The sequence below is a fragment of the Miniopterus schreibersii genome, assembly GCF_964146895.1.
Source record: "Miniopterus schreibersii genome assembly, chromosome: 17".
NCBI classification, from domain to species: Eukaryota; Metazoa; Chordata; class Mammalia; order Chiroptera; family Miniopteridae; genus Miniopterus; species Miniopterus schreibersii.
In genome coordinates, this window is record NC_138117.1 from 18,145,990 (window position 1) to 18,168,728 (window position 22,739).

Consider the following 22,739-nt stretch of genomic DNA (forward strand, 5'->3'; position numbering starts at 1 on the left):
GTGCTAGCACTCATTCATGGACTAGCTGCTCTGTACCCAACACTGTACTGGACTCCAAGGACACAGAGATGAATAACCAGGTGCTAAATGTCAGAAATTTATAGTACAATGGCTCCGATGGGAATTTTTAGAAATGCAATATATGGTTGAGTTTCTGTCCAGCCTTGATCAGTGTCAGTGAGGATCATTTTCTGGGCAATATTGCAGAATAAATAAAACAGAGCTTTGCAAGGATAACTAACCTAGTCTTTGATAGAGACCTTCTGGACAGATCTGCTGCTGGTGACCATACCCTTGGGCTGTGCCATTCCCAGGAACAACTTGGAGCCCATTCAAATTAGAACTATTTACTCTACAAAACCACCTCGTTATGCCTTTGTCCAGAAAATTCCCAAGATGTGCTTGCCCAATATTCTATGAAAAGAAGAAAGTGGCTACCCATGATTTTAGTAATTGAGAGAAAGACTAGAGTTTTTAATACACTTTCCATATTTTTCATACTCCTCACTGAGTGAAAGCCTTAACACAGGAATACTATAGCATTTCTGAAAATGCTAAAAATTGGATGGACCCTCATGGTTTAGGGAGATTTGAACTAAAGGCATGAAGATTCATTGATAAGTTTCATGAAGTCTCTGCCATCTTGGGATCTTAGACTTTGGCTCATGGCTACATAACAATGATATCCCATAATATCTCTTACTATTTTACAGCTTCAAAGACAGGTTCACACGCATCCTCTCAGAGTTTTAAAAGTCTGTTGAGGGAAGTTACCCACCCAAACACTGAATCTTCCTTGTCCTTGGTCTTATGACCAGCAACACCAAATCTTAGGCTGTGAAGACGGGAACAGTCCTATGCAAGCTCCAGCCTCTCCTGGTCCATTCCACACTGCTGGGCTCTCAATCCTGATCTGTGGTAGTGCTTGGGGCATAACACATCCCTTTGATTCAGGATTAAAGTTGTAAGTTGTCTAGAGAAAACTCTTTTTCAAAGTTGATTATAGCACAGATCTCTTTAAAAAGGAAACTGCTAAGCAGATTCATTATCCATAGATGTAAAGAAATCACTTTGATTTTGGTTTAGGAAGGTGGTTTACAAAAATTCAGCTGTCTTGAGTTGCAGCTGACCCATTTTAATATCCATTCCTCCCATTTTCCCTTTGCCCCTTCCTCTTTTTCTGCTCCACCTTATTCCTGTATGGTAGCTAACCTGTCTGAACACCCAGTTCCTCTTTCTTTCCTTTGTTCTGTCCTGTGGTCCTGCTCTACTCCACCTGTTCTCTGCCTCAACCCCCAAGCGTATTCGATATGACTCAGAGGCACAGTGGTTTGGACTGAATTAAAGGAATGGAAGCATAAAGAAATTCTTATACTCTTTGTATCTAATTAATTTCTCTGGTACAAATTCAATATTAAATGCAGATTGCAGCTAAAATGTTTCTTAAGGGAATAACAGAAGGATATCGGATCTTAGCGGACTGCTAATTGAAAGGAATAGCTGGCTGGGAAGCTTTTAATAAACATTTACTTTCTATGGTTTAAAAATAGGACTGCTAGAGGGGCAGGGAGAGTGTGGAGATGACTCTGTAGCCTTGGTTAAAAATAGCCTGAGATTGATTAAATTTGCTTATAATAGTTAAGAACCTATCTTTCTTTCCTGACATGTCAGAGGCACTTGGTCAATTAAATCTTTAACCATACCTCCCATGAAATAATTGTTTCAGGAAGACTTGAATTAGTGGTGGCTGGTGTTCTGCACATAACTCATCAGAGTTCTCTAGGATTTTTTTCATTTAAGCACCTGCTTATTACATTAAATTTTTTTTCAACTATAAGAATCCCTTACCCAAGTCCTCCAACAAAAACAAAAACAAAAGAATCACATCCTTTCCTTGCTCACATCACTTTACATTTTCCTCTGCTTTTTATAATCCTGTCTTTTCTGGGCCATTTTTCCAGAGTTCAGCATAGTAAACATTTGATTTACTAGTGTTTTGTCAACAAACCTTGACATAATTCCCCGAAGACAGAGGGATCCAACTGTGTGTTTGTGTAAATGTCTAAATAACACTGTGGGCAGGGAAACTGCACGAAGCTCCAGAGACCTGAATTCCAGTCCTAAGGCTCTTTGCTCTCACTTTTCTTAGGGACCCTTAGTTTCTTCATCTACAAAGTAAGGAGGTGGCCTATTTGAACTTCCTAAGATCATCCTTAGAAAAATATTTGTGGTCTTGTGTCAGATTCTTCCACCTTAAAATGGTTATTGTTCCTATATTATGCAGAACAGAACTGTGCAATACCAAAAGAGAATGACTACAACTCAGTTCATTGTGTTTAAAAATGAATTTTTACTTTGTCAACTGAAAATTAACATTGACTAGTGTTTTGTCACCAAAAGGATTTATTCGGGAAAAAGAAAGGATTGCAGCCCACTGCCTGCAGACATGGCAGCCACTCTGCCTGGCATGCCAAGATGGAGAGACATTTATTCAAGGGAAGAGGGAGTTGAGGGAAAGGGGAGCCAGAACCACAGAGCTTTATTACAAGCACAGAGCTCATCCCGTGGTGTTCTTTCGTGCTCTTGGGATTGCTCAGGAAGCTTCCCTAAGCCCCAGCTCCTCCCATAGGCCCTCGGGCTGACTGTGTCTCCTTGCCCGGCTAGTTAGTCTTTATCATTTCTCTCCCACTATGCTACTTCCCCCATTCACATGCACCCCAGCACTCCTACCACGGCCACTGCCCTCTAAAATAACAAAAATCTCTTTTGTGCTAGAGTATCTGAGGACATCTGTTCTGGAAGGTTACAAACTAGGAGCAAAAACAAAATTGAGATCATTTTCGGCTTGCTCATTTCTGAAAGATTTTATAGTCAGTCGTTTCCAATATTTATCTGAATTACTTGGCGTACTATCTTAGATGATGAGTGGTCAAAACAGTTACATCTAAAGTAGCATGGAATTAGCCTGCTTTGCATCTAAATGTATCTGAAACATGAAACAAATAATAAAAACAGATAGATAAAAACCCAATCCTCTTCTCCCAATCAGCCATCATTTTTCTAACCTCGGATTTCTTTTTTTTTTCTTTGAGTCTGGGATTTTAGTCTTTCTTCCAGTGAGGTTTTGGTAAATTAAAATATTCCCCCATCACTTTATTTTGGTTAGAAAAAATTTCATATCACATCGCAGGATTCATATTATATCGTGTTTCCATGTCAACTATTAATATTGGCTCTGGTATCTCTCTGTTGATAAGAGATGAAACTGGGGAGTTTTCAGCTGAGAGTTCACTTAAAGTCAGCCCTAGCCTTCCAGTGATTGTGACAGACCTTGGTCTCATCCACGCTCAGCCCAGGCAGTGATGAAAGGCTCAATATCTGGAGGTCATTCCACTGCTGTGGGTGACAGGGACTGCTGTGCACAATCTGTGCAGCAGGTAGTCAAGAAAAGCATGATGTCAGGAAAACATTATGGAAATACTCAGCAGCACAGACTTAATTGCTGGCAAAGAGGTCCACAGGAAGGAGCAGAGTCCTCGCCACAGAGAATGACTTCAGAACAGGACTCTGAGCCTGAGGATGATGTTTATACAATGGAGATGCAGTTGAAGAATCCAGAAAAAACAACAAGAAAACAGGAAACCATTTCCTGAAAATTTAGTAACAAGATGTAATTTATTTACAGGGACCAAGTAATAATCCCATTTACTAGAATTAATGGTCAGGGTCAGACTATAGCTATTACAAAATTGGCCGGATGCTAAGTTGGCTTGGGTTTATCTCTTTGCTGATATTGAATCATTTTAGGTTTGGAGCTAAGAAAAGGTCACGGTGATCTCTATTTTGTAAACATCTTCCTAAAAAATTACCCTGACTAGCCTGAATCATTGGCCCATCTCTTTCATCTTATTGAATCATGACAGATTTGTACATAAATAATAGATAATCCTGAGACTACTGAAGCCAAAAGTAACATGATAAATTTCTTGATTGTCAATAAATGGTTATTTTTGAGTAAAGTAAAAATCCAATGACTTTTTTCTATTCATATCAACAAGTGTTTGTGGAGTACCTACTGTTAACTGGAAAAAGTGCAGGAGGCTATGATGGTATAAACAAAACAATTTTGACCTCAGTGGCTCTCCTCTGTGCTCTTTAGCAGTTTGTTCTAACCTCAAACAAAAAACAAAGGATATCTCTTCATTGTAGGGCCCCAAACCAGGGAGTAGGCAATGTGTAATTTTGCCTTTTCGTGAAATAAGAATTCTCAGAATTGGGAAATGGAATTTATGCTTTCCATCTGGAAATATTTATTGAGAACCTACTACATGTTGAGCATTGTGCTGGACTCTTGGGATGCAAAAATGAAAACAAATGGTTACTGGCTTGAAATAGGTTACAGTCTGAAAGGGAAGACACACACACAGACCATTTCTCTAGGAATGAACATGTCTGCTCCTATCAGACATTTATATTTTACATAAGACACTGGTTCCCACTTTGCAGGAAAAGAGTTGTTACAAGTTTCTCTATTATCAGATGTAACAAATAGGGCAATATAGACCCACAAGAAGAAAGAGCACTTGGGAATAATAAAATTCGGTTTCAATATTAAAATTGCAGTATAAGAATGTTCTAGTACAGTACATATTGTCAAAACAGAAGATTGGTGCCTCCCAGGAAATTGTAAATTGTCTGACTTTTGTTCACTCTTTTTCTCTTTGTGGCAGTTTGCTCTCTCTGCATCTAATTTTTTTCCATGGAAAACTAGTAAGGTCATTGTGACATCTTATGTTACAGAGAGAGAGGAAAGAAAGAAATACACTGGAAAATTTTATTATTGTGTCAGATAAAAAAAATTCTTATATTACCTATTTTTCCTGTTTATTTTTTTCCTAAGAAATATTCAAAAGGAAAGGAAAACCTACAATCCTAAGTTTGTACTTGGTACTCAGAAGTAAAGTACATTTTGCAATTTCCGATTCTTTGGTGAACTTTAGTTTTACTACATAAAGACAAAAGCATTGTTCCTTAACTATTAATATAAATTTAAGTACCTAAATTCATTTCATGTGTCAAATATATCACTCTTTGAGTGCATGCACTCTTGTGTACTGAAATGTTAGTACACCGAAATCATTTGCCATGCTCCCAAAGGCCATTCTGTTGGAAGGGTAAAATGTGAAAATAATAATTCTCCACTTTACATTAGTTCATGGGCAAAAAACTGTAATATGTGCTGCTGGTCTACAGAGATGAATAAGTTGGGATCCCTCTTCTTAAGAAACTTACAATCTACTGGGGAAGACAACCTAAGTGCACTAACTGAAATTCATGGTAAGTGTTATAAAAACACATAAGATAATACAGCAAAATAATGAAGACCTACATTGGGCTAAAGTTATATTCATTTATAAGTTATTATTTTTATTTTAAAAATAAAGAAAAAATACTTGGAAAAATGGGATGATTTCCCCTTGTTTTCCCAGTTAGGCAGTGGTGGAAACAAAATTCATGTTTATATGATTGTGTGACCCATAATTGATACCTCTCAGCAAAGCAGTGTGTACAAGAGAGGCTAGCATTAATTGGAGAAGTAAAATAAAGGTGAACCTTAGTGGCAATTATTATGACTTTCCCCCCAATTTCTGCCTGGAAAGTTGAAACTGACTTCTCCCCCTGTCATCTCTCATTTCTGCATTTAATCCTCTTGTGCTGTCTCTTGCAGAAAACAAGGGCTTATGAACCTAGAAGCCAGTGCATTGCAGTGGGTTATGCCAGGCTATCTATTGACCTGAAAAACAGTCATTGAAAAACAGTGTTTTAACAGCGCAAACCAACAGAATTAACAGTAGGTTCAAACAATGTATATTTTTAGAAGCAAAAGCCAAACCACTTGCTTACCTTCTGTGTAACTTCAGTACCTCACCCTTTGGGCTCAGAAATTGGCCTAATAATATACAGGAATTAATGTACTTGCCTAGTCCTTAATTAACTACCTGGAATGATGGGAGACACTTGAGTTCAGAACAGATTAGGTTACTCACCATATTATCAAAAAATGGCCAACTGGTACTGAACCAATGTACAAATTTGGGGTCAGCAACTCCAAGTTATAGAAGTTGGTTTTTTTGTCGAAAGGGTAGAGGAAGGAAGAATGTTCTGCTTTTTGTACAAATACTATGAAAACACAATGGTTGGGCTTCTTTTCATAAAAGTAGATTTAAAAAAAAATTTAAATAATGGGTACATTAATTATGTTACATTATGTCTCCCTAAAATCCTAAAGTTATTTTGGGGGAACATACCCTTCTTTTCCATCTCCACTGAACCTTACCTGACTCCATTATGCCTTATTTTGGTAGTCTGCCTATATAATAAATACTACACCATTTACCAAGACTCAGTGCTAATCCCTTCTACAAAGTCAGATGTGATCCCCTTATTGGCACAGGACACGTCCTTCTTTGTGTCTTCCAGGTCAGCTTCCTAGCATAGTTGTTGATTTGTGTGTCTCTCTCTAAACTTAAGGTAGCCATGACCTCTTTGAATAAAAGGACCGTGAGTCTTCTCCTTTCTTTACTTTGGCATAACATTCTTACCAAGATATTTTCTTTTCCTGTCATGTACATCTGGCAAAGTCCCAATCCTGGATGAACCTAGCCCTTCAGCTGAACCAGAGCAGCTGAGCACCACCAAGTACCACCACAGTGGTTTCAACAAGACAGATTGGTGCCATGAGAAATTTGTGATCATCTTCCCCACTCTGCACCCCAATATTGTTTTATAACCCTACTCTTTTCCTTTTATTGACTTATTCTGTGTCCAAAAAGACTACTTCGAAAATTCTCCATATTCTTCAGACATCCACCTCTTTTATCTTCTTCAAACATCCTTTTTTTTACAGTAAGAGTAGGATTGGGATCCGTTAGCTCCCCTCCACTAAGTCTTCATCTTCCCCTCCACTTACTTACTTTCTTCTTCATAAAGAGCAGAGCTGACCTTCCCTCTACCTGGGACCAATCCTTCCACCTGGCTCTGTGTCCAATCATTGCTTTCTCCTGCTTTCCCATGAAGCCTAAACCACCAAATATCCCCTTTTCTACTGTATAGATCCAAAATCTCCCTTTCAGTGAGATGCTTTCTCTCTAGTTTTAAACCATTTCATGTCTCTCATTAAAACAAATAAAGCAAAACGTTTCCTCAACAGCCTATTCAATCTCTAGCTGGTCAGCTCTCACTCTGGTATTCTTCATAGCATAACATCTGGAAAGTGTCGTCTGGACTCATCGGTTTCACTTGCTAACTTTAACTTTCTCCTCAACACACTTCACTCATTAATTACTTCACTGAAGTTGTTCTGAGATCATCAGTGAGTTCCATGGAGTGAGCTCAATGGAAACCTGTTTGTCCTATTAACTTGGCCTCAGCTGTGTTTGCGACTGTTGACAGTGACTGTTGACTGTTCTGTGACATCACATTCTGCTTTTTTTACCTTTTTGTTATTTTCCATCTTCCTTGTAGACTCATCCTTTCTTACCTAGCCATTCGATTTTTTACCTTGCTTCTTATTATGTGTTGTAAGGATAAAAAGAATATTGATAAACTAGGTGAATGGTATAAAACTTAATAATTCAGCTTACATTTGTTAATCCACCACCTATTAAAAATTCCTATATGTTTTTCATAATCTTTGAATCTCCTCTTGACTTTGCCCAATCCCATGCCTTTCATTCTAAATTTTGTGTGCTTTGTTCTTACATTCTTGTTTATAGTTTTGCCACATACTTATATCACTAAGAAATTGATTGCTTAATTTAGGATGTTTTTGAATTTTGTTTAGATGGAATCACATTGCAAGTATTCTTAAGAAGAATTTCTTCTTCCTTCTACCTCTGCCCCCAAAGAACCAACAACCTCAGCACGGTTAACATTTGTGGCCATATAATTTTTTGGTGTGGGAAGGTATGGGGTGGTGGCCAATATGAGATATTTATCAGCATCTTTGGACTCTACCCAATAGATACCAGTAATATTCCTTCTCCCAGCTCTGAAAACGAAAACATCTACAGGCATTGACAAATGCAACCTGGGGAGTGGCGAGGAGAGGGAAGTGAGAAATTACTCCCAGGTTGAGAACCACTGCTTTAAGTCCAAGTACAAATACAAAATTGCCTACCTGACCTCTCCACTTGTATAGCTCAAAGGCTTCTCAGTCTCAGTGTCTAATCAACTCTTGGCCTGCAGTGCCACCACACACGCTGGCTTATTTCCCAACTAGGGTTCTTTCTCTACTGAGAGGCAACACCATTCCTCCAGTTGTCTACATGCCCAGGAGTCATTCTGGATACTTCCCCCAGCCTCACCCTCCTGTATATCCAAACCATCACTTAAACATGACAACATTCAAATATCTCTCCAATCTGTTTCGTTCTTTCATTGTCTAGCTCATTAACCTATTCCATCCATCTTCTCCTTCAAATGTTACAAAAGTATTTTTTTATCTGCTCTCATCTGCATTCACTGCTGAATTTGCTTGGCCAAATCTATTTTCCATTTTTGCAACAACTCTCCTTCATTTACTCTTCAGGACATAAAAGAATCAAGGAAGAACAAACTACCTCAAACTGAGTAAAAAAACAAGAGTTAATAATATGAGGTTTTAGTTATTCCTTAATATAGAAAGGCTGCATCTTTAAGAGCTGAGATCCTACTGAATAACCTAACATATCCCCTGCTATTTACAAATCCAAATTCCCCAAGGTCTTCACATTACTGCTCCTATCTATTCATCTGCCCATAGTTCTGTAACCCAGATAGACACACACTCATTATTTTACAGATGTCCCATTTTCCTCTGTCCTTGAAAGTTTGCTCTGTATTCTACGAACCTGTAATACCCTCCCCTTCAACTCTACCACATTTTACTATGACTTACCTCAATTTAGGAGAAAATTATTATTTATTGAGTTCCTGGTATATGTCAGACCTTGTGTTAGAAAGCAATACCCCAATGAAGTGGATATGTTTATTCCTGATTTACAGAGGAGGAGGTTGAGACTAGGGGATAGGAAATAGCTTTTCTAAGGATCACAGGTTGGTAAGAATCAGCACCAGGATTCAAACTCAACAGGATCTAACACAAAAACCTGTTCTTTTACTGCTACCTTGCACAACCTTATAAAGCCTTCCCTTACCTTATCAAACTTTAAAAGCTTTTCATTTGGCCTCCTATACAAATATGTTACCACCTTTCACAGCACATGATCCTATAGGGTCAATGACAATTATATATCTTATGTGTTCAATAAGAATAAAAGATTCTTGAGAGTCAAAAATAAATCTTTTATTTCTTTTATGTATCTCTTAAAATATGTTACCACATATTTAGATACCACAAAGTAGATGATAAATAAATGCATATTAAAGAGATTTGAAAAAATCTAAATAAAGCACAGTCAAAGGAAAAGATATGAGGCATAATTTTAGCTATGGTTTGGCTAGTAGCCTCAAAGAGTAGTCCATTTGGAAGATGTTAGCTTGACTATGCTATATCAGAAAACAAAAACAGAATATGTTTCCTGTACACTTGCCTATATATTTATTTCAAGTTTGATGGATTAGGTTTCATTATATAAACTGAACTAACCTTTGATTCTGCTCCCAGGGCATCCTGCCCTCAGGAATTACTTCCATTAATCTCTCTGTTTTGAGTATCCAGATAGTGAGGTTGAAAGATCTGAGTCTGATCCCTAATCTCCCACTTCTTTACTGTGCAGGCATAAGTAACAAAATTTATTCTGTGGGGACTTCAGTTCGTTTTAAGACGAAAAAAATTTTTCATTTGAATTTGAATATAAATAAAATGTGTTAAAACCTAAAGAGTTTTGAAGACTTTATGAGAAAAGCTTTATGCAAACTGTCCTTTACGTCAATTTTAAGTATATTTTTCTTTTCTAATTAATTTTAGAAGGATTCAAGAAGAGATGGCAAAATATAGGGGTGGGCAAAAGTAGGTTTATAGTGTTCATATGATTAATAAATAATAATACAAGAGTAAACTCTGTTTCATGTACTCACAACTGTAAACCTATATTTGCCCTACCTTGTATATTAGGTTCACAACGAACATTCACGCTAATATTAAACAAACCAGCTAGTGAACATATCTATTTCATAGTTGAACCCCATAAAGGGAACAATCTTAAATTTGCAATTGTTTTGGGATGGAAATGTTGATGTTTTTTAAATATATACTTTACATTACATTGAGGTCTGATGTATTTCTATATGATATAGTTGCATCATGTCAAGCTCTGTGGATGTGACTGCCCATCCACTCATGAATGCAGTGGGAAATAGCAAATGGGGAGCCAATATGGCCTCATCACTGAGATGGCCCTTAGTGTCTCTTACCACCAAGATTTACCTTTTAACAGCAAAGAAATTATAGTTCACGGAAATGTCAACATGTGGCTTCGGGGGCCCAAACTGGACTCTTGAATTAGAATACCCCATTTATCAAATACCATTTTTTTTGTTTCACTGGTTCTTATACTTTCCTTATGCTCTTTTTTCATCTTGAGAGGGTTTGCATGTAATTTAATATCCCTTTATGATATTTTATGAATCAAGGCCATGTTTCTCAACTAGTAATTGCAGTCCTTTAAATGTGTAATGAAAGCTGTTCAGAAATTCACTGGGCCATACTTTCTTACACTTCATTGACTCTTTATGCTGGGAAGAGTGAAGACATCTAGGAAGGTGTATCATATGAAATATTAATGTGGAGAAAAGACAGAAGTTAGTAGAAAGCAGAGAGGGAAAGGGGAGGGGATGAAAGAGAATTAGTAGGTGGTGGGAAGGACAATGATAAAATAAATGGGTATTTTAGTAAACAGGTAGATATGAGGGGATGGCTCTGAAAAGTTCACATGATCTGAAAACATTGTTGAAATACCTTGGATGAAGGTTTTCTAAAGAGAGACCCTTTGGTAGCTTTTCTCAGCTCTGAAACCTGTGACCCTCCTGAAAATAGGATAAGTAGTTTTTATATTCTTGACAGGAAACACAGGGTGTTTTCCTCACTGTGTTATAAGAAAGTCAAACATGTAGTGTTTGATTACCCTGCTGCCATATTCAACATGAAGTGTCTTCCTTTTGCTATGAACAGCATGTCTCCTGAATTGTCTCTTGCCTGAACTGCCTGAAAACACAAACTGATTACAGAAAGAGGGGGTTTGGCATGCCCAGTATGACAAAATTAATTGAGCAATAAGTTTAAAAAATGTAAGAATTTCGTCAGGCATGGTGAAAATGGAAAGTCAGATGGATTTTAGAGACATCTGCTCCTAAAAATAAAAAAACAGTTTGTTTTTAAAAATTGCTCTCCTAAATTTTGTTTTAAAATTTGCATCTTTAATCTGGGCAACTGTTACTTACCTAGTCCTTCCTCCCACACAATCTTTGATGAGAAAAAAATAAAGCTTTAGATTCACTTGTCATAAATGTCTTAGCCTGAATCTACAAAAAAGCAGAGCCTGAGACAAGAGGGAGTACGCATGTGGTTTATTTGGGGAGGTGGTCCCAGGGAGCAAGAAAGGGAGACAAGGAAGGAAGGCCCACCAGCCCAAGATGCTCTGTCATTCTGGTCACCACTGTGAGCAACTGGAGCTGGGCATGCCTAGAAAAGGCAAGAGGAGAGCTTTAATTCAATGACTCTTCTGATCCTCCTTGGTCAAGGGTGGTCCTAAGGGTAAATAGTCCTAGGGCAGAGATTAGGAGAAAAAAACTGCAGCTTCACCAAGGTGCTCTCCAGTTACCCTTGTGCAAAACTAACAAACTCAGCAAGGGCTAGAGTAAAGTTGGACTGGAGGCTGGGAGGCAGGACTCAGTGAGGTGAGGGGAGTCAAGCAGAATCACTCGACACTTGAAGTCTGGGACTTCTCAGCTATATCAAGCCTTTGGGTATGATTTTTGGATATTTTGGATTATATAGACAATTTTTTAAATGCTCAAGAAAGGTCATGCTTGTTTGTGAGGAAGTTAATCAATAAATAAATTCAATTGTCTCAGGCAGATATTGATAAGCAGACTGCTTGGTGTTAGGACCCATGATCAGAATCCCAGCCTTGCCTTCTAGAAACTCACACTTCGAAGGCTACTCTGAACCACACAGTATATCAGGTTCAACTCCATGTTAAGGGGCTTCGTTAGTTCTAACCCAAATAACATTTTAATATAAGACCAGTGGCAATTTAGTCATGGGTAGTTGACACATTTTCCTGGACTAGAAATCTGAGATTGTTTAATAACTTAGGATGCTCTGAAAGTGGGTCTGGCTGTGTCTAGATAGCATGGATTTTGGAGGTCGACAAACATGGTGTCCATGATCAGCTCGACTGCTCACTAGCTGCGACCTTCCTAATTGACCACAGCCTCTTATGGCAAAGATTCTTCATAGGTTAAAAGGTGTAAATAACAGCACCTTCATAAAGTGTCTGAGAAGACTAAGAAAACGTATATAAAGCGTTTTACCCAGTACCAGTGTATTTTAGGCAGAAAGTTATTTTTAATTATTTTTACCATATTATGTGCATTCATTCCACAGGACTGAGTGCCTTCTGCCACAGCCTCGAAACTGCTCACATACACTGCCATACCTTCCTCGGGCCAGTTCCATGGACTGCCCCTCAGCTACATTCAAAACCAGGTTGGAAGTTCGAGTCTGGTGGCATCACATCTTTTTTTAATGTCGGCAAGTTTAATTTTAATTCTGAGCAATGTTAAAACAACAGAAGGATGTAGGCAGTTTTCTGTTATTTGTGCAACATGCTAAAAATTATGCGTTAGACCAAAAATTAAGAAAAGCTGCCCTATAAATTTCAATTAAATCTCACATTTTACATTAAATCTTGCATTGGTTTTAATATTTAATACATCAACATGAACACATTCCCATAAACCGTAAAAGAAGTTTGGGAAAAGCCTATAAGAATGTATTTTATTTTTCCTCAAAGCTACCCTTTAAATAAAGCATGAAATCAGTTGGATTGTCCTCTATGATAGAGTGCAGTGAAGGTCTGCGGTGCAGGAGGGAGTGGGGTGGGGGAGTCAATGGAAGAAAAAGGGGGCCATCTGTAATATTTTAAATAATAAAGATAACTTACTAAAAAACCCCTTCAAAATCAAGTCGCGCTGACCATTAATGTTGCTGAATTGAGTCCAAGACACAGCATATAACTTTAGTTCATAAAGTACCAGCACAGCTCAAATTATATCCTGGAAGAATGATGGCACATGCCCAGTTCGCTCTTGGTTTATTTCATTTCCTGCTGTATTCTCAGAGTTGAGAGGAGTGCCTATCTCTGAATAAGTGCTCAATAAATGTTGAATGAAGAATGAGTAAAGGAATTCATTACATTAGGTGAAGGGGACTTTGCATTGGAAACACTGAACTTTTTGTTTGTGGGCACAATTCCTAGGACACAATCTCTATAGTTACCAGCTTGGTAGGTGGTCACAGAAACTTTGAGTGTGGTCTTCCTGAACAGGACTCTACATACTGTTAGACTATTTGGACTGTGCATCAGCCCCCTGCTGTATTTAACACATTGTTTTTGCACATCCTGTTTGCCAAATTCTTACAGCCAATGACAACTTTCCCTGGGGCATTAAAACAGTTGAGAACACAAGTTGCTGAACAAGTAAGATAACGAAATGATTACGTCTATAATGATAGAGAAAGGTCTTCCTACTTTCCTGGACTCATCTCCATGAGCCGCTGTATTTCCCCGAGGAGGGAACATTCTGGTCTTAGGACAAGTACTGTCTGTAGCACAGGAAACTCATGTGCTTTGCTCTTGCTGAACTGATACACAACCTCCACAAGCCTTTCAACTCTCCATTCTCAGAAATTGGTGCTTGGGGTGAGCCTGATAAAGTCTACACTAAACCGGCAATTGTAAGCTTGGGGCAGGCCAACATTTACAGTGTTCATCTCAGAATCTTGCTACACAGGGCACCACTGATGGCCTCTGTGGACAGTGAAACCTGCCAGGCTCGTGATGCAAAGGGAGGGGGAGCTGCTGCTCATGATAAAGCTCTCTTACTCACAGGCACTAAAAGATTTTAGACCTGACCCATCTAGACCTCCCATTCTTTTGTTCCCCATCTTTTCACAACACTATATATTTTATATTGCTTAATTCTGCCAAGATTCTGAAGAAACACAACTTAATCTCTTCTCCTAGAATGGATGAGTGAATAAATAAACAATAAAATTATAACAAAACAATAATCTGAACAGTGATGAAGTGCCTTAAAGAGAATGAAAATGACTGCACTTAGACCTGAACAGCTCTAAGCATTCAATGGTGCTGGTAAACTTGGCCTCTGTAACATACAAGGACCTAAGGCCGCCCAGGAACACAGCACACCCTGAGCTATAATGAGGTGCCTGAGGACCAACTCCTTGTACTCTCCTCCCTCTCTACTTGGCCACTGAAAAGATGTGACGGGTCAGATGCCTCAGGCCCATGGGTATTTCAGTTCACTTTTAAAACTATAAATGTCCATAAGTCAGCCAAAGTGAGGATTAAAAGTTGCAAGGCAATATCTTGTCTTTTAAAAAGAATAAAACATTACACACACACACACTCACTTGGAACATTCCTCATTTGTCATAAAATCAATCCATCAAGATTTAGGATGAAGGTTCTAATTCAATCATAATCACAATTTCCTAAGTTATAAGAACAAATATTCTGTTAGTCTGTTTTTTAAAAATATGGTTAATGATTTTTACCAGTAGTCTCTTAATTACTTGAAGGCTTGAATATAAGTTGTACCATGTCAATATTATATCAACTAAAAGTCAAGGTTATGTTTACTCGAAGCCACACTTCTCCATTTTAACACACATTTCACTATAAAATACTAGTATAGTAGAACTCTAAAGAGCATGGACATTAGAATGTCAGTTCTACCTGAGTGGGGAAAAAAGGGTGAAGGAGAGGTGATAAGTGAGTCATGAAATGGTAGAAATTCCAGGGTGATAAAGGGTGTGGAGAAGCATCCTTTCTGGACAAGGGAACCACAGGAGCAAAAGTATGAGGTGTCAATTCATAGCCAAGGAGCAGCAAGTGCTTGAATCTTATAGGGACGTAAGATGTATACAGGCAATAGAGGCCGAAGGTTAGGTTAGGAAGGGTAAATTAAAAGCATTAAATGTCTATATTTGCATTGCCTGAGTTTATGCACATCTTCTAGGCAGTGGGGAATCACTGAGCTTTTTAAGATGAGAGAGAGATTGGATTCAATTTAAGCATACAGAAATAATGGAAAGAGCCCATTAGAGAGTTCAAAGTTGATTCATAATAGGAACTAACATTTATAGACTGTCTACTATTTACTGGGCTCCATGCTAAATCCTTCATTTTTATTTTATTAATTCTCAGATAAACCTATACAAGCAGTACTGTTATCTTCTTTCTGAACAAAAGGAAGTGCTAAGATAGAAACATGTTAAGCTTAAGGTCATACTGTAGTAGTAGGTTACAGAATCAAAACAGAAACCCAGAAAAGCAGACTTTAGAAAGAGAGGGGGAAAAACATATTAAGAAGATAAAAGTTTCAGAAGATAGTCTTTATCAAATACAGGGGGTAAGAGAGGGATAAGATCCTAGCATGACCTCTAGGCTTCTATCTTAAATAACCAAATGAATGGTGTGTGGATTACCAGTATAGGAAATGGGACAAATTTAGAAACAAAATAATAGGTGTTTTGAATATGTTTGTTTTCATATACCTGTGGGAAATCTGGAAAGTAGATGGACATATGGGTAAGCAGATGGACATACAGTTTTGGATCTCTGGTGAGGGTTGGAGTGGGACATGCAGATTTGTAAATCACCAAACAGGAGGAGAAGTCAGAGGGTGAACAACATTGAACATTGACAGGAGAGTATTATCTGTTGAATTGTGCCCCTCTAAAAGAATGTTGAAGTCTTAATGCTCTGCACCAGTGAATGTGACCTTACTTGGAAACAAAACAGGGTCTTTGCAGATGATCAAGTTAAGATGAGATCTTAGGGTGGGTCTTAATCCAATATGACCGTGTGTTTATAGAAAGGAGAAATTTGGACACAAACCAACACACAGAGGGAGAGAAAAGAGAGAAAACACCATGTGAAGATAAAAGCTGAGATTAAGGTGATGCATCCACAATCTAAGTAATGCCAAAGATTGCCAGCAAACCAGAAGCCAAGAGAGAGGCTTGTACTAGAGTCTCCTTCACAGCCTTCAGAAGAAAGCAACCCTGCCAACACCTTGATCTCAGACATCTAGCCCCCAGAACTGGTTGACAACACATTTCTGTTGTTTAAGCTGCTAGCCTGTGGTACTTTGTTAAGGCAGCCCGAAACAACTAATACGAACAGGTAGAGAGGTAACTGTATGGAAGAGTGAATGATTATTGGTGATGATTGAACCAATACTGTCAGTTCAAAAACAAGTTTGCCAGTCAGAGAAGCAGGAAAGGCTATTCCAGGGTTATTCTGAGAAAAGAATGAGCTTGTGAAAAGGCACAGAATTGTAAGAAAGGTAACACCAGCTGCTTGCTCTGGGCTGGTCACCAAGCCACAGCTGTGGAGTGATACAAGAACATGTTTTTTTTTTTCATGAAAGTCCCTTTAAACTGCATAAAGAAACCTTATTTTTACCCAAGGCAAGATTGATAACCATGTATTGTTATAAATACGCAAGAACTCGGAGAACAGTGTCCCTATGCACCTTTTTAAAGGACCTACTAGATAATAAGCTTCAGACAAGCAAACATGCTGTAAAGATATTGATGTAGGGACTGCAGAAGTATTCTAGCCAAAAAAAGGGGGAGGGGGGCAGGCTCAGAATGTATGCAATTTTCAACCCCTAATGAGTAAGTTATCTAGGATATGATCATCACTTGATGATGACATCATAAAAGAGAACATTAGTGCCTCCTCAAAAAAGTAGCCCTCAAGGAAGTCCCAGACATCACCTGCTAAAAATGACCAAACTTGAATCTGTTCAAAATTCTAACACTAACTACCCATTTGAAGAAAACACAAAGAACAGATCTGTTAATGACACCACACAAATTCAATCATCAAAATCAAGACAATGAAAATATGCAAGAAATGAAACAAAATGGAAGGGAAATTCATGGTGTAAAAAAAAGACTTAAGATAACATCAAATACTCTTCATGTGTGAGCCTTGTTTGGATTGTATTTCAAACAAACTGTAAAAAATATAATCAGGAAAATATGAACACGGAGTATTTGATAATATTACAAACCATCCTTATTTGTAAGTATAATAATGGTATTGAATTTTTGTTTGTAAATTATTTTAATAAACTACTCACAGATGAAATAATATGATGCCTGGGATTTGCTCCAAAATAATCTGGTATCAGGGAGTAAAAACATAAATGATAAAAGATTGGCAATGTATTGATAATTACTTAATCTAGATGAAGGGTACAGTGGATTCAATATACTATTTTTTGTCTCCTTTTGCATATGTTTTAAATTTTCAATGATAAGTTTTTTAAAAGACATAAAGAGTGTTTACAAGCACATACATTGTAGTACTTCAGACTTGCATCGTGCCCTGGGAGAAATCCATCTTCTGAACACCTTCGAGCCCATGGAGACACTGAGCAGAGAGAGTGTGTATAGATTTTCAAAATAGCAAATCTCTTCCACACCAGAGTTTCTAACACATGTCACTTCACTCTTCATATTGCAATCCAATGGAATGCCTTTCACGAGGACTAAAATTGCAGTGACGTCTGAGAGTGAACATATAAGAATAAGGGAACTCTTCAACAGTTAACTTTGGGTCTTACTTAATAGAAGCCACTAGAGTAATTGTTTCTTGTGTGTGCTTGCATATGGTGGCTTGCAGGAAAAAAATAATAACCTCGGCGTTTGAATTATAAAGCATCACTCATCTGTTTCTTACTCTCCATGTTTTCTTTCTAGATATTTCCACACAATATACTTAGGTATTCGAAGCCGACGGAGTGGGGAGAGTGACCGATGGCGGTTTTACTGGAAAATGGTGTATGAGTATGCAGACGTGAGTATGCTGCATTTGCTAGCCACCTTTCTGGAAAGTGCTCCTCAGCTGGTCCTGCAGCTCTGCATTATCGTACAGACTCATAGCTTACAGGCCCTCCAAGGTAAGGGCTTGCGATTTGGTTTCGGAATTTGGGGAGAGACTGACTGGCTACTTTTGTCACGTCCGAGGAACTGTTCTAACGCCCTTTGTTGCCACAGGCCCTGGTGCTTCCTGCTGCGCGCTTGCTGTTTGGCACGGAATTTGTGAATGATGCATATTTTGTCCTTTGTTCACTTGTCAGGTCTAATTTATAGAAAGACAATTGGTTTTGGCTTCAAGTTGCCCTCTGTGTAGGAAAAAGAAATTTTATAATTTTACACTTGGCCAATATGAGAATACAGTCAGCTAAGGCTTTCTGGTTTGTATGCTGGAGTAATATTCAAAAACTGAAACTGAAAAATAGCCATAACTCTTTCTGTCTCTCTAATTTCATGTCTATATCTATATCTAATCTATATCATCATCTATATCTATATGGATATTAGGACAATCTCTACCATCTTCTTTTGACTTTAAGAAAAAGAGATTAAAAGAAAATGATAGGGGTTAGTTTAATATTTAAAAAAAGCTCACATGGGAAAATATCATTTAACAATATATTGTTTGTGTACTACTACATTTTATAAAATGAGTATTATTATCAGATTAATATTTTTATGTTTTGCTGTGTTGTTTGATAATCTCATCAGTAAGACTATTCCATTTATAACAGATTTGCTCTGATGCTTCTTAGGGCTCTGATGTTCCCATAGGGCTGCTGCTCAAATATTTTCTAGAAGCAAGAAAGATTAGACAGACCAGTGGGTAGAGAGGTGAATAAATAAGTAGATAGGTGATGGATAGGTAACCATTTTCTAAAGAAAGAGTTTCCTGGCAGTGTGACAATTCTGTAACTAAATAGATGCTGTTAACCAGTTCACGGATTATGATGTGCTCGTTTTGTGTCGACCTCAGCAGAGCCGCTGAGACTTCCTCTATGCACACACATGCTCCTGCCATGTTCTAACCATGCTCTGGCTTGAGACTTGATCTGATTGGTCTGGGGAATCTCTACAGTATCCTTATAAATTTTTATAACAAGCAGCACATTAGCTTAGGCTGAGTGCTTTAATTTAAGAGGCATATTGAAGGAAAAGAAAGATGGAGGGTATCCTGGTAGCCAGTGACCCATTTTTTTTTTAATTCCTGGCTCAAGCCCGGCTCCACGCTGAAGTAGCTTTGGTCTAAGATGTTTGAGGCAAGCACCCCAAAAATCCATGGGGTGTGATTCTCAAATGTTAGAAAGCAAATTGGAAGAAAGAGAAAGTGGAGTATTTGGGGAAACAGAAGAGAAAATGTGGGAGAAGGCAAGGCTTATAACTTGGTTGTGGGTGACTATGTTTAGCAATGAAAGCTGCACAGGGAGGTTCTGGCTTTGGTTATCTTATTTCTTGCTGTGAGATCTTGTGCAAGTCACTTAACCTCTCTGGGCCCCAGTTTCTCAAATGTAAAGGTCACAAACTAAACTAGATGACCGTTCTTTCCATCTTTGCATCAATAAATGCCCAGTAAACTCATAGGGCCAGGTCTATGCATTAGAAAATGGTCTGTAAGTGAGCATATGATCTGAAAGGCAACATCAAACAGAATCTCTGTCAAAGAACCCAGTACTCATCTCCAGAACAACGTGGCCACTTCTTAGTATCGTTACACAGTGAGAACTCTCTGGAAAAGGAAAACTGTAGCACAAATGTGGAGGGTTGCAAACCACCTTCTTGTGGCCCAAGATCACTGAGTGTCTCTGCTAGTTTTCTAAATGATTTAGAACATTACAGAGAAGCTTTTATCCTAAAGATGATGGAGCTAGAGGAGGAAAGGAGAGAGAGGGTCTAAGAAAATGAGATCACCTTTTCAATCTGAGGGTTTTATGTAAAGTTTTATACAAAAAACAAAAAATAGGAAAAAGATAATCCTTAGTTTTTATTAGATTATTCACCCAAAACATAAGAATCAAAATGTATGTTTCTTAGAGTTGTGACTCTTTCCTGACATCAGTTATCCCCAACTTATCTGCTAAGCTCACGCTCGCATCAGGCAATGCTATAGAAATCCTTTTGCATTTTGAAAAGAAACCTATCTTCAGAAAGAGCTTCTAAATTCAACCCTCCTCTGATATATGATCCCACTGACAAAGGAACCAGCTTATAAATTAAATTGATGTGAATTATAAGAACAGAGCTTCTCCCCTCTAGAAAAAGAAAAATTAATGTGATGGAACCTAGTCCAACATATATTTTCATACATCGTTATTGTAGAAGATTCTTGGGATTTATGAGTAAAAACACAACTTGTGCAATGAATGCCAATAATCCATGGCATGAAACTTGTGGAGAATTTGCAAAAAGCTCTGAATTAAAATCTCTAAAATATTCTTATTTAGCAAATAAAGAGTGGTCCTTAGTCTGCAAGTCGCTTTCATATATGACTATGTCTAAAATTATTTTTTAGGATAGAAAGAAAATTGCTTTTTTAACCTGACTTTACTACCCATCTACTACTCTCTGAAGGACACTCTTTGAAAACCAATAAGAAAACCAAACAAATATGACATTTAAAAACTTACATTTAAAAATTGTATTCTTCTTATGGAGGTTGATGGAGCCCTACGATACTGTTCGCTGTGAAAATCTTTCCTCAGCTCTCCTTACTTATTGAATAATTAAATCAGAGAGCCCTCCTTGTGCTGGAAGCTGACAGGTTCAGCAGAGAACTGTTCAAGTGTAATTGTTTCTCAGTTTGTGCTGTTCCAGGAAGGACAATTTGGCTCCTGTTCTGAGACCAGCAATCAGGGAAGAGTGGAACCTTGAACATGAACATCCAGTTTTTTTCACTCCACACTGTCACCTTAGACATAGCTGCTGCTCTTTGCATCTGCAGTTTCCCTAGGAACCCCCTACTCTGGAGTATGAGAAACACTCAAGGAGGCCCAACTGGGCATGCACAGCTGAGATGGCACAGCAGATAAAACAGCCCCTGGTATAGCGCCCTGTGGTCAGAGTTTCCAGTTTACACCTCGTTATGGTTTTCCAGTCCAGTCCTGTATCCCCACGGCGGGGGAGGGGGGCGAGAGACGGAGGGAGAGAGGGAGGAAGAAAGACTGCCTGGTAAGCAGCTATGGGCAATGGCACTCCTGTTACTCTCCATGTAAAGAGCACATGAACAGGAAGATATGGCCCAAGGCCTCCCAGAGTTGGCAGAGAAGATACTGACTCATTTACAAACGGTGGTCCACAGGCTTTCCTTAGCAACCCACCATCGCTCAGTGCCGGGCTCCACGTGCTCCAACAGGGAGCGGCCTGAGGAATGCTGTGCAGGACCAGGGCAAACCGTGTAACCTGCACAGAGTGTGTAAACACAGCCCAGGCTGCATCTAACCGTCACCTGGCTCTGATAGACAGGTGTGCATGCCCACACAGGGGGCCATCATGCAGAAACAACCCTCCTTTGTAGAGGAACCATCAGGGGTGGGTAATGTCCAGCCCGTGGGCCATATATGCCCCGGGAAATCATTTGGTCTGGCCCTGCCAAGGCAACCTCAGGCGGGACTCGAAATTCAATAACTTCAGTTAAATGTTTGACCAAATATAGCAGGCTAATTTTTAAGCTGATAATTTTGTATGGCCTGAGAATGATGTTATAAATATCCAAATGGCCCTTGGCAGAAGAAAGGTTCCCCATCCCTGATTCTAGATAAAACAAAATAATCGCTTTACCAGATGAGAGTGGTTCCCAGTGTACCAACCCAAATGTTCCCACTTTTTCCTGATAGCTCTAGTTCATTTCCAATCTCTACCTTTATTTACCATTATTGGAAAATCTCATTCTGCACTCAAAGTGCATTTTGCTCTCATGTGCAGAGTGAGTTACAAACAAATGCCTTCCCACAGGAAGACTTTGCTAAGTAGGAAAACACGCCTACAACTACTTCTATTCTGATTTCTTCATATTCTAAAAACCCATATGTTGCCCCTTTGGCCAACAATTTATTGTGAATAATTTGTAAGAGAGAGAAAAGAAAGCAGGAAGGAGTTTCTAATTATTATTTTCCTGCCTTACATCCCATGAGACTGCTGGGGAAGTTAGAGTTAAAGGGGCTGTCCTCATACATCTGGCAAACACTGTCCCTAGCTAAGTCGTGTAACTAAGACATCTCTGAAGTGGGAAAACCACTTCATTTGTCATATCCTGATGAGGACTTTCAAGACCGAAATCATTGGATTTAGAGTTGCACAACTTTGTAGTAAAGCAGGTAGAGCCATACCCAGCTACATTTACTTGTCTCAGGTTAGAGAAGAAACCCAGCTACCTTCAGGCCCAAGTCCTTCCATCTCTGGATTTCTGCTGGGGAGGAGAAGTGCAGGCCAGCGTGCCAGTCTGTGCGTGGGATGGTGTCTCACGTGCCTTTAGATCTGTCTGCTTTGCAGTTGCTATTTTCATTAGTCAATTAACACATTTATTGACTGTCTATTGTGTGCATGATGTTGTGTGAAACTCTGCAAAATTTGTCTTAAAGAAGTTCACTTTTTATTAAAA

The 22,739-nt window shown here is 38.6% G+C and overlaps 1 protein-coding gene across 1 annotated transcript in view; it reads left to right on the forward strand.

Moving 5' to 3' along the window:
- XKR4 (XK related 4) overlaps positions 1–22,739 on the forward strand; it is a 219,396-nt gene that overhangs the window by 116,969 nt on the left and 79,688 nt on the right. The window contains exon 2 of the mRNA XM_081116570.1: positions 18,029–18,228. Coding sequence (XP_080972696.1) covers positions 18,029–18,228 — 200 coding nt within the window. The remainder of the gene's footprint in view (positions 1–18,028; positions 18,229–22,739) is intronic.